This window comes from Salvelinus sp. IW2-2015, linkage group LG30 (assembly GCF_002910315.2).
Source record: "Salvelinus sp. IW2-2015 linkage group LG30, ASM291031v2, whole genome shotgun sequence".
Lineage (NCBI taxonomy): Eukaryota > Metazoa > Chordata > Actinopteri > Salmoniformes > Salmonidae > Salvelinus > Salvelinus sp. IW2-2015.
Genome location: NC_036869.1, coordinates 13714971 through 13728014, shown reverse-complemented (window position 1 = coordinate 13728014; position 13044 = coordinate 13714971). Strand labels below are relative to the sequence as shown.

General features: G+C 41.9%; 1 protein-coding gene across 4 annotated transcripts in view; it reads left to right on the top strand.

Annotated features, from left to right (window-relative positions):
• Positions 1-977: 977 nt before the first annotated feature.
• The window catches only part of tpm3 (tropomyosin 3), a 34614-nt gene continuing 22547 nt past the window's right edge, over positions 978-13044 (top strand). For all 4 annotated transcript variants that reach the window (XM_023974902.2, XM_023974905.2, XM_023974899.2 and 1 more), the window contains exons 1-2: positions 978-1185; positions 2817-2942. In XM_023974902.2, the coding sequence (XP_023830670.1) occupies positions 1072-1185; positions 2817-2942 (240 nt within the window). In that variant the 5' untranslated portion in view covers positions 978-1071. The remainder of the gene's footprint in view (positions 1186-2816; positions 2943-13044) is intronic.

Here is a 13044-nt window from a genome sequence, read left to right as displayed (position 1 = left end):
GATCCCAGTGTCTAAAATTAATTGTTCAGTTCAATAAAGTTACTTTTTAAGATGATTTGGACATGCTTATATCGGAGACATTGACTTGCATTGGTTTTTGAAAAAAAAAGCGAAACATTTTTGCGTTTGGAGACAGTGGCCAGGTAAAAACCAAAGGATAGATTGCTGCCTTGTCGATATAATCCTTATAGGGTAACCAACCCAATATGTAATTTGGATGAATAAGGCAAGGTACTACTGTTTGGTGGTTTTGTTGCCAAGGTTGTAAATAAACACTGAAGCTAATATTTTCAACAATTTAAGGTGTGCCCAGAGCTATGCTATCGGGGTTTCCTGATTTGTTATGGGAGTGCCCACTACCCTGCACCCCTAGACACCTCTGTAATTCGAACCCTGTGTGTGTGCATGCATGCGTGTTTGGAAGACAGAAATAGAACTGTTTCTTTTGTTTTATGACAGCATCTGCCTAATCCTCTATGCCCCACTCTCATTGTCCTTCTCTATATTTCTCTCTCCCACCATCTCACTTTTTATTACTAAAAGCCCACACAGCAGGAAACGTACAATATATGTTAAATATGTCAAAGAAAGTGACAGCTGACACAGGAAGACAGAGGGAAATAGATGGGTACTTGGGGACCAGGCTTTCTTTCTGRCGGTAGAAGTTGCCCGTATGCACAGATCTAGAATCCGCTTGCATTCCCCAAACCTGACCATAACCATCAGTGGAACAACGCAACATCAAGATAAGTTCATCCTACTTTGCTTTATTATGGAGAGGGAGGATCAGTAGATCACTTTGAAGAACGGAGCTTTAAAGGATTGAGTTGGGTGGAGCTAGAAGGCTAAAGTGGGAGGTACATGTTTGTGGGTGTGGCCATCTACACTTGGGGATATATATGTTCTCTATCTATCCATGAGTTTGGTCTCCTCTGCTCTTTCTCCCTCCCTCCTTCTCTCCCTCTCTCTGTCTCTCCTGTTCCACTGAGTTGACCAGACTTGACTGTCCTGCACCCTGTCCTCCACCCCCTATCTTTTCTCAGTCAAAAAGCCCAAAAAACCTTCGTAAAAATGGAGGCAGTCAAGAAGAAGATGCTTATGTTGAAGCTGGATAAGGAGAATGCTCTGGACGCGGCAGAACAAGCCGATACTGACAAGAAGGCAGCCGAGGAGAGGAGCAAGCAGGTGGGCCAACAACATTAAAGAGAAGGGGGGAAGGCTCTATCATGGATAGGAACATGGACACCTTCAGCAGTCAAGGAGCTAACTATAGGCTACTACTACCCTAGGGAGCAAGACTGGTTATAATGACGTAATTTGTTTGGCGTCATGGTCAGGTTGTATATTTATTGTACTAGGACGTTTTTTTCCGACGTCTTTTTAGTGACCAGAAAAAGACGTGTGGMTGTGTCATAATTGGCATCCTAGTCCATATATATAACACTACTTCTGACCAGAGCCCTGTTTGTATGGTCTGTACAAGTAGAAATCCAATTAACCACCAGAAAATGTCATTTTAACATCCCATGACAAATTTTGCCCACTGGGACAGGGATGGGGGGTGGAAGTCTTGAAAGGTGAAATGGCTTATAGGTTTCCATGATGTGGCTGTGTTATTGAAAATGGTCAGCGGTAGTCATCTGCTTAGATATAACTCGGTTACAACCCCTTGGCCTGTCATTGATAAAAGTTTAAAAAGTTCAGAAGTAATTGGTCAAACAGATGTGAAATGTTAAACCGATATTGCAATATGCTGGTTAGTGAAAGAGTCATCTCACCTGCTTTTCTAGATGTGTTTGTAACATATTTGTATGTGTATGTATGTGTGTGTATATATATATATATAATTATTATTGATTTTTTTGTAAGGGTTTTCTTTTACATTCCAGTGATTTAAAGTATTATTCTTGAAAATTAGGTAAAAAGTTCATGACATTACTATAAATACTAGAGGTTAGGATATGGTTAAGAATAGGACCGTGTTAACTGGACTTAACAACTGAATCCAAAGTGACCCATGTCCAGGAAAAAAAAGACACTGGAAAATTCAAAACCAAGCTAAGACAACTTGATAGAAACTTTAGACCATATTTCTCTCATTAGCAAGGCCAGACAGGCTGTCTGTCAAGGCTGGAGTGGTTTAGCTAGTGATCTCTCCACTGAGAAATTGCGAAGAGCTAGACACTAGGATGGAATACGACAGTGGATCCTTTCACTGAGTGATTGTCCATCCAGAGGGAGTATTTATATCTAGATGGCGTTGAAGTGGAACCACGCCAGGCCTGTCATCAGGCTTTAGGTTACTTGTGACAAGAGGACAGGTGAGGCGGCTGCAGAGATGGGTTCAAATAGTATTTGTTTTCTTTCAAATACTTTTTTTTTAGCTTGCCTGGCGCAATGGAGCCAATGGAATAGTCTCAAAAGTGTAAAACAGGCCCATGTGCCACCCCAGGAAGGCTCAATCAAATGCTCAAAGTATTTTAAAGAATAAAACTACTATTTGAACCCAGGCTTGGGTGACAGTCAAGATGCCTTGATGAATGGAGATGGACAGGGCTATGAGGCTATCAGTTAACAAATACTATTTTCACACTAATGAGCCGAGCTTTACTGTGCTGGCCTGGTTATGTATCCACCATAGTTGCTTGAACCTTGCTGGAAAGGTCAAGGTGAAAAGAAAATGTCAGAGTCAGCACAGTACGATTCAGGTCCGCACCATAGTGTGAAAAGAGTGTGCAAATCTCACGCGCCCTTTCTCCATCTCTCTTTCCTCTTCTTGCCCTCCCTCCTTCTCTCACTCTCTCTCTCTCTCTCAGCACGAGGATGAGTTGCTGCAGATGCAAAAGAAGCTGAAGGGAACTGAGGATGAGCTGGACAAATACTCTGAGGCCTTGAAGGATGCCCAGGAGAAATTGGAGGTTGCGGACAAGAAGGCCGCAGATGTAAGTGTGTTGTGTTCTTCCTAGGTCTTACATTAAGTATTACGAGGACAATAAAATAGCTGACCCTGGACCAGTGGTTAGGTGCAACTTCTACCAACTCAGCTCCAGATAAGTAAACTTTCCTGATACCTAAAGACTTGTGTTAGCGCCAAGAACTGATTCCTAGGCTATTTGTTACGTGTGTTAACATGGTCTTAAGGAGCTGGTTAAACACCAGGCCGGTCACATTGGTGCCATGACCTAGATGTTGGGGTTGCTATGGGAACTATGAGAAGTTCGAAGAGGTGTTGTGGAATTGGTCCAGTGATCATCATCAACAGCAGAGGGTGTAGAATTGGTCCTTTCAGGCCTCCCGAGTGGCGCAGTGGTCTAAGGCACTGCATCGCAGTTGCTAGCTGTGCCACTAGAGATCCTGGTTTGAGTCCAGGCTCTGTCACAGCCATCCGCGACCTGGAGAACCATGGAGCAGCACGCAATTGGCACAGCGTCGTCTGGGTTAGGGGAGGGTTTGATGGGATGTCCTTGGGATGTCCTTGTCCCATCGCGCTCTAGTGATTCCTGTGGCGGGCCGAGCACATGCACGCTGACACGTTCGCCAGCTGTACGGCGTTTCCTCCGGCACATTGGTGTGGCTGGCTTCCGGGTTAAGCGGGCATTGTGTCAAGAAGCGGTGCGGCTTGGTTGGGTTGTGTTTCGGAGGACGCATGGCTCTCGGCCTTCGCCTCTCCCGAGTACAGGAGATGCAGCGATGAGACAAGACTGTAACTACCAATTGGATACCACGAAATTGGGGAGAAACATGGGTAGTCAGATCTAGTCAGATGCTTTAGTATCCCAGATGCTTTAGTAAGTTATAATAGGCTACAAATAAGAGCTTTGAACCTGGAGCGATGCAGGTTCCCATTAAGCATTTAGCAAGCTTGAAGGCACCAAAAGCCTCATACATGCTCATAGTACATACTGTATGTCAAAGCAAACACACTTGTGCTATGAAAAAACTAGTTTATATATATATTTTACTAGTTAAGTTGACTGAGAACTCATTTACAGGAACAACCTGGGGAATAGTTACAGGGGAGAAATTAGACAACTTGAAGCTGGGGGAAACTAGGTGGCCATGGTATGAGGGCCAGATTGGGAATTTTAAGATAAGTGCCATGGGATCTTTGGTGACCACAGAGAGTCAGGACACCCGTTTAATGTCCCATCCGAAAGGCCGCACCCTACACAGGGTAACGTCCCCAATCACTTCCCTGGGGCATTGGGATATTTTATTTTAGACCAAAGGAAAAAGTGACTCCTACTGGCCCTCCAACACCACTTCCAGCAGCATCTGGTCTCCCATCCAGGGACCTACCAGGATCAACCCTGCTTAGCTTCAGAGGCAAGCCAGCAGTTGGATGCAGGGTGGTACACTGACCACAGGAGGTTAAACCTGGTGCCTAGTGTCTCCCCTCCCTCCCTCCCTCCCTCCCTCCAGTCACCTATCCACAGCTGCTGCTGTTGTTTTATCCACATATTCTGACTATGATGTCATCCAGTCGAACTGTGACTATCACACTAACCATGCTACCATTTAAGGGACAATAGTCATCAATATTCTCACTAGAGTCGAGTTCGTCAAGTCTGGTCCTGGGGACCAGGCTTTTGTTCCAGCCCAGCACTAACACATCTGATTTAACTAATCAATAAGCCCTTGAGTTGAATCAGGAGTGCTGGTACTGGGCTAAAACAAAAGCTTGTACACCCTGTGGGTCCAAAGGAACAGGTTTGAAGAACACTGGACCTAGTTGCTGTTATGTTACTAGCGATAGAAACAGAAGACACTAACCATCTCCAAAGTCATCAGAGCAACAGATACTATAACCATTCCGACTTTCTGAACACATGACATTTGGATTCACGAGCCAGAGTGCCTTTACCCATACATTGCCAAAGAGGGCCTGTTTTAGTTTAGTCAAGGAGTATGTGAAAACCACAGAGCCCTGCATGTTTCTAGGATGATAACTTAGTGACAGTTTTTGACTGACACTTTTAGTCCTCTTTGGTGAAAGTTCATTTTGAGCAGTAAACCGCTGGAGTTAAGGGTTAACTCTAGTGCTAGGAAGCTAAGATACAATTCAAAGGTTTGGTTTTCATGCTAATTTTGGATAGTGCATACAGGCTTTACTATCTGAACGCTCCCCAAAGAATGGAATAGAATATAACAGACCTTTTCTTGTCAATTTGCACAGATATTGTTATTTTTGCTGTGACACTAGATACAAACATGACAGACTGGGAGCAGGACAGGGTCAGCCACAGAGCGGCGCCCCTGGAGAAGTTTGTGGATTAAGGGCTTTGCTCAAGGGCACAGTTGCTGTAGATGGCATGTGAGTTACTGATGCCAGCAATCCTCTAGTTGCCAGGACACTTTTTCCACTGGGATTTGAACCTCCCGTTACCAACCTCCCTCTCTAACCTTGAGGCTATCACAACCAAGACTATACTTGGGTTGCCAATCTCATCCTAGTCCCCTCCCCCCTTTCTATTTCTTTACTGTTCTCTTCCTCTAGTTGTTTAGGTGTCTTTTTCTCATTCTACAATTTCCCTTGCATTCCCTTTATGTCTCAGTAATTCTCTCTCTTCCCTCTCTCTGTATTTCCCCTGGTTGACTGTAATGAAGTGCTTTTCTCCGGACTCTAGATATAGAACAAACAGCAGCTGTCATCATAATAATTTGTCTCAATAGGCAGAATGCATGGAATGACCATGTTGAAATACCAGAGGAGCTTAGGTGTGTGTGTGTGTTGCAGTAAATAGGTCTTGTGGTGCCTTGGAGTGATGATTACCCAATGACCCGTATGGTTTACAACCAGCCAAGGTCATTACGGGTGTTATGTGCTCTTGTCTAGTCAGTCTGCCCTACGCTGTCTGTACAGTTATGTGGCAAAATCATGTGACTGTGCGTGTGTGAGCCTCAACATTGCGTTTAGTGGTCTGAAAGGGGGACAGAATGGGGCATAACATAAATACCAGAGGAGGGGGATGTACAGCTGCCTCATTGGAGAAGACAATGGGACAGACTTACTAAATGCAAAAAACATTAAACGTTGTATATGCACTCACCTCCGTATGTATTTGGACAGTGAAGTTACATTTGTTTATTTGTCTCCTTACTCCAGCATTTTGATTTGAGTTCAAATGTTTCATATGAAGTGACAGTACAGAATGTCCCCTTTTATTTAAGGGTATTTTCATACATTACCTTTTAGAAATGAAAACACTTTATATATCTAGTCCCCCCCATTTGAAGATGTCATAAGTATTTCAACAAATTTCAATCATATTGTATTAAAGTAGTCAAAGGTGTAGTATTTGGTCACATATTCCTAGCACACATTGTCTACTCTACAAACTTGATGGATGGATATGCAGTTTGTTTTGGTTGTGTTTCGGATAATGTTTTGCCCAAAATGAATGGTGAAAAATGTATAATGTAATTTTTGAGTAAATGTTATGGTAAATAAGAATAGATCTTTTTTAACACTTCTACATTAATGCGGATGCTACCTTGATTACGGATAATCATGAATGAATCATGAATAATGACAATCATACCCCCAAAATCATGAATAAAGATCATACCCCAAAGAAAATGCTAACCTCCCATGTTATTGGTAATGGTGAGAAGTTAGCATATTTTGTTGTAGCTTCTAAACGGCATCTCACTCGCCATTACTCATGGTTCATTCATGATTTTTCTTAATCATGGAATTATTAGGATTCATTTAGAAGTGTTCAGAAACATCTTATCTACTCAGAAAGAAAATTACTCCAGTCATCATTCACCGTTCAGTTACTATTGGGCAAAGCATAACACAACCAAAACAAACTGAAAATGCATACAAAATGGTTGTAGTCACAAGCTTAATGTAGTCATTGCGTGCAAGAAATATGTCCAAATACCTATGATTTCTTCACATGGGTGGGACCAGATACATAAAGTGCTTTCATTTCTAAACGGTAAAACAGATATGTATAAAAATACCTCAAATAAAAGGTGACATTATGTACTGTCGTCTCATGAAACGTTTGATCTCAAATCCAAAATGCTGGAGTATAGAGCCAAATGTACAATTTTTGCTTCACTGTCCATACGAAGGGAAGTGTTATTTTGCCTGGCTACCCACACTCCTTACTATACACCACACCCAGGGACGTTCGTTTTTTCTCCGCAATGAGTCTGGATCTGAGGACCCCCCCGACCCTACACCAAATGCGAACACATTCGGGCAGTCTTATTGGTCCAGAAAGCGATAGGTTGACCAGAGCCAGAACACACTTTGGTAAAGCAGCGGTTTGAAAATTAGTCATTGGCGTTGATACTCTGATTGGTTAGAGACGATCCAATCCCTAATTACTTTGTTTTGTACAACTCCCCTCGTCACCAGAAATGACTTCAATGATGGCATCCTCAGACTAAATAAAGTATGTAGCGAACGACAGAGCAGTGGAAGAATTTAGGGTGCATTGTCAGGTTACATGTATTTAGGTTGGCCCCCACCTTCTTTCCCCTATAGCTGGTTATGTCCTAAATATCCCCCCCAGAATAGAATCATTGTTGCATAGAGACAACTAGATCAACATGAAGCAATAGTGTCAAAGAGATTAGTGAAAGGCATTTATCCCTGCAGTGTATTCAGATCTCTCCAAATGCTGCTCTGCACTGTGTGTGTATTTGTGACTGTGTGTGTGCTTTTTTTCTGTGGTCCTTTTGCGTATGCAATGTGTGTGGTTGTCTGTGTGTGTGTGTGTGCGTGTGTGTGTCGTTTCCAGTGTTACTGAGTCTCAGAGGAGTCAGAGTTCTAAACAGTTGGGACAGACCTCTCTTTAACCTACGTGGACCTTCTGCCTCTCTCCACATGCTCGGGATTAGCGTCATAATAAGCAACGCTAAAGGACAGTTTTATGACTGCCTGAGTATGCCTAGCTCCTTACGCTCTTGTATTAAATCACGGGTACCCAGCTTTCAGCAAGAGGGTAAAGGGCAACTCAATCTTCGCACATTAAGGAGCTCTCAAAGATCCAGCCTTTCAGCAGCACTACTTAGCCAGCAGCTAATGGCTAAAACAAATGTCCATTCAACTCCTGCTGAAGGCATAGTTTAGCATGCAGTACTTACTAACAGCTAACACATTTTAGCATGTAGGCTACCGCTATGCCCTTTCTTACCATGATAACTCCTGCTAACAAATTTGACCTGAAATCTAGGTCTAGGAAATTTAGTCTAGATGTAGCCTACATTTTCCTCTGTCCAAATCACTAAGACCTTAAACTGGTCCACACACAAGGAAACAGTTGAAAAGAATGCACAACAGTTCAAACAGTTCACAGTTCTACAGCTGCACCATTGAGAGCATCTTGACTGGCTGCATCACTGCTTGTATGGCAACTGCACTGCCCTCACTACAGAGGGTGGTGCGAACAGCCCAGTACATCACTAAGGCGGAGCTCCCTGCCATCCAGGCCTCTACATCAGGCGGTGTGAAGGCCTGAAAAATTGTTAAAGACTCCAGCCTCCCAATCCATAAACTCTTCTCTCTGGTTCCACACGGCAAGTGGTACTGAAGCATCAAGTCTGACAACAACAGCTCCTGAACAGTTTCTATCCTCAAGCCATAAGACTGCTAAATAGCTAACAAAATGGCTACATGGACTTTCTGAATTGACCCTTCTATAATTTTGTGGGGTCTCTACACACACACACACACACACACACACTTAATTTGCAAACACATACAACATTTTAACGTCGGGCCGTTTAAGATCAGGGAAGACGATTTGTTTTTCTATGAGCATGGCCTTATTTCTAGGACAGCATATTGGATGACTGTCATTCATATTCCATTCGTCCAGCACAATATAACATCGATAGGTTTAAGCTACTACATGATAGTTGAATGTGACCTATACCCATCATGAGGTTGCTGTAACATAGCCTATAAATGAAACTTTATAAAGTAGGTGCACAGGTCAAGAGACAAATTGGAGTAATCAAGGTGACAGACAGTGACACATTCAATACTGCCTTGCACACTCTTGCCTGCATCTAGCTGATCTGGGGTGTAATCATTAGTCCAAACAGTTGCAACTAAAATGAGATTTTCTATTGGGCAAATTCAGGTAGGTCCATCCCCGTTCTGTTCCGTTTGTTTCCGTTTAAAGAAACGTTTTGCAACAGAACTGGCGGAATGAATACACCTACACACACAGTTCACTTTCATAGCAGCCATATACAAACAGCATCATCACTTGTTCGTTGAACAATTCCTTCTCACATCTACGCGCTCTCCTCCTTTCACTTTTTCCCTTTGCTTGTGGACTTCAGTGCACAAAACATCTGTCTGTGACAAGGCAAAAAAATGTATCCAAGCCAAACCTTCATACCAAAACCACTAACCGCTACACAGCCTACATCATCACCATATTAGCTAACGCCGTAGTCAACATAGTTACTAGAACTAAAGTGATATTAAACGCACTCTCCCACAATCCAATCCATTTGTACAATCACACAGTACAGTAGTTACACCGGCGTGCCCCAGTGGCAATAAATGCAWTAAACCAAAAGCGTACCTTCACTTGGAAAAGTTGCAGTGTAGGATAACCTTAGCTAGCCAACATAAATAGCATTACTCAGGTTTTGAGTAGGCTAAATTAGCTGCATTAGCTAGCTAAGTAAATAAGTAAGTGAAAGGTAAACTAGGAAGAAGAAGAAAATACAATGAAATATGGCTAGCTCTATCTGTCTGCTACTTCTCCTTATTTTTTTTATAAATGAATTTGTTAACTGTTCAACTATTGTTTTTCTCTCTCTGAGTCAACAACTCACCACATGTTATGCACTGCAGTGCTAGCTAGCTGTAGCTTATGCTTTCAGTACTAGATTCCTTCTCTGATCCTTTGATTGGATAAGCAACATGTCAGTTAATGCTGCATGAGCTTTGATAGGTTGGAGAATGTCCTCCGGAAGTCTTCATAATTACTGTTTAAGTCTATGGAAGTGGGTGAGAACCATGAGCCTCCTAAGTTTTGTATCTTACCCAGAGAAGGACAGAAGCTAGCTGTCCTCCTGCTACACCATGGTGCTACCCTACAGAGTGCTATTGAGGCTACTGTAGACCTTCATTGCAAAACATTGTGTTTTAATCAGTTATTTGGTGACATTAATATATTTAGTAGTTTCATATAAAAAGGATGGATAGGTTTTAATGTTTCACTATTTTATGTTTTTTGCAATTCACTGAGTATGATGGTCCTCCCCTTCCTCCTCTGGGGAGCCTACACGGACGCACACACATTCATACTGACTCTACGCATGCACGTATGCACGCACGCACGTATGCACGCACACACACACACACACACACACACACACACACAATCATCATATACGCTGTTGCTACTCTGTTTATCATTTATCCTGATGCCTAGTCACCCTACCCCTATACATATATAATTATACCACTCCAGTATCCCTGCACATTGTAAAGATGGTATTGGCAGACCCTGGAACTGACCCTGTATATAGCTTACTTACTTTTTTGTTCCACTTGACTTTTTCTATTTATTGATTTATTTTATAGTACTACTGGATTGTTGGGAAAGAGCAAAAAAGGCATTTCACTGTACTTGTGCATGTGACAATGAAACTTTAAACGTGAAAATAGCCTCAACTTAACTAAGACACAAATGTCATGGAATAATTTTTTCAATAAACTTACTGTTACAAACTTAGTTCTACATCTAATTAGACCTATATACAAGTAACATTTCACAGTTATGTAAATGTATAGGGATACTTTGGCCATAGCAATGTGGTCAGAATCACTGACCACATTTACATGCACACCAAATATCCCGTTATTTTTTCAGAATACTCAAGTATTCTGTTTTTGAGTTGACTCATATAAACATCATATCCCATTTACAATAAAAAGCTTGTATTCAGGTTGAGAACCCCGGATAAGATGCTTAGGATATGCTGATCTAAAACGGGATATTGTGGCATGTAAAAGTCTTGTCCCGTTTAGTCTCATAACATACGAAACTGAGCCTGCGCGGACCGTGAAAAACCGCGTCCTGCGCATGCTCAGTTTCGCATATTATGGGTGTAGAGTGACGTTTTCATCTGCTTGTCAATCAAATCACTTCAAAAAGTAGGCTACCTGCGCAGTTTGATCAACAATAATAATTTAGCCTATTATAATTAATTTACTATAATTTAAATTAAGTTTCTACTTATAATTTCCGACATTTGGTAGGCCATTTGTTTGTCAACTACTTTTGATACACGCAGCTTCCCTTCTGTCACAAACGTGTTGCCCCAAAATACTAAATAAAGTAGAATAATGTAAGACATTGATCGAATGAATGCATTAGTAATCTAGATAACAGCAGTAAAGTTGTCTGTTTCGTTTAGGGACCGGGGAGAAAATGCAATTTCTCCAAAACAGTGGAATGATTGATCCTGTACAAAGGTCACGACTTCCGCCGAAGTTGGCTCCCGTGCCTGTTCGGGCGGTGCTCGGCGGTCGTCGTCACCGTCCTACTAGCCGCCACCGATCCCTTTTTCGTTTGTCTGTTTGTTTTGTCTTATTAGTTTCACTTGTGTTTCTGTTGTTTTCGTTTAATGAGCTTCCCTATATTTAGTAGGTAGACCCGCCCTTGTTTTGTGCGGGATTGTCTTTATTTTGTTACGTGTGTGCATTGTAGGCTGAGGTGGATTTTCTTTCTTACACTTGACACCCTGTGGTTTTTGGGTTGTCACGTTGTATGTCCGCGCCCTGTGTTGGGCTTATATTTTGTGTGTGCCTTAGTAAAGAGCGCTATACCCCAGTGGAACTCTCTCTGCGTCTGATTCCTGCACCCACCTAGTCCCGCGTGACAACAAAATTCAATTGAATTGGATTTATTTTGTGCAACAGACAAAAACAACAAAATGCACAATGCGGACCCAGAGGATATCACTTGAAAGTATTAATTCTAACGCTTGTTTCCAAAGTGGTCCTCGATGGTTTATCGTGTGTGACTGTGCTTGGTATGTGTACATTTGTCCTAATGTCATGAGTTTGACCAGTTTTAAGGAAATTAAAAGCTGATAAAACGGCAAAACACTCTTCTGATAAGACTTCAGCTCGTCTTGGTTGCATATTTTATGTGGTTGAAATACTGTCTGCTTGCATAACGGTGTAAAAAAAAAAAAWACATTTGCATTTTCTGAAGAGATGCTGAAATAAATATGTATCCACTACATGTGAGAGGTTATAGGCCTACAGTCAGTGTCCATATTTGTTACTATTTCATTTAACCCATATGAATTTAAATTAGGAATATTCTGTTTATTCATGAGAAGAATATCAAAGGTGCATGTAAACAGCTTATCCCGAATAAAACCTTAGCGGGATATGAGCTTCTATTCGGAATACTATGTGCATGTAAACGTGGTCAATGTGCAGACACTCACTCAACGTCTAAAATTGTCTCACAGTGCCAAACATGTGGTCTGGAGCGACACTTGGTGGTCACAACTGGAAGTGCAAGTGGACAATCAATTCACCTACTGAGAACCATTCACACGAGTGAACAACAAGGTCGTGTTTTTTAGGCACCAAACGGAAGAAAACAAGGAGGGACTACCTTGAGTTGAACAATAAGAAATGCTTATTTTCTTTTTCTCTTGGAAACGGTTTAAATCTTTTCAATTGAGTGCCTTAACAAACACAATCCTGGTAGTGAGAGACAGGAAGGGAGGGCCAAGGCCTGTTTGAAACACAGTCACCTTCACAGCTCTGTTTATTCACTGAAATTGAAGAGTTCAATTCCATTCAAAACACTATCTCACAAGGACATATTATTTTGGGCATAATTGAAATATTAGCTAGGCCTGATGTTTTCATAACCCATCTTTAAACCAAAATGTAACAAGACAATGTGCATTTTCTTGTTTTATATCACACTGAATTTAGTGATGGTTCACAAGTAGTGACTTGATTTGTGTGTGTGTGTGTTCTGGTGCATGTCTCAGCGTCCTCAAGTTGTTGTGCAACAGGAAGGAATG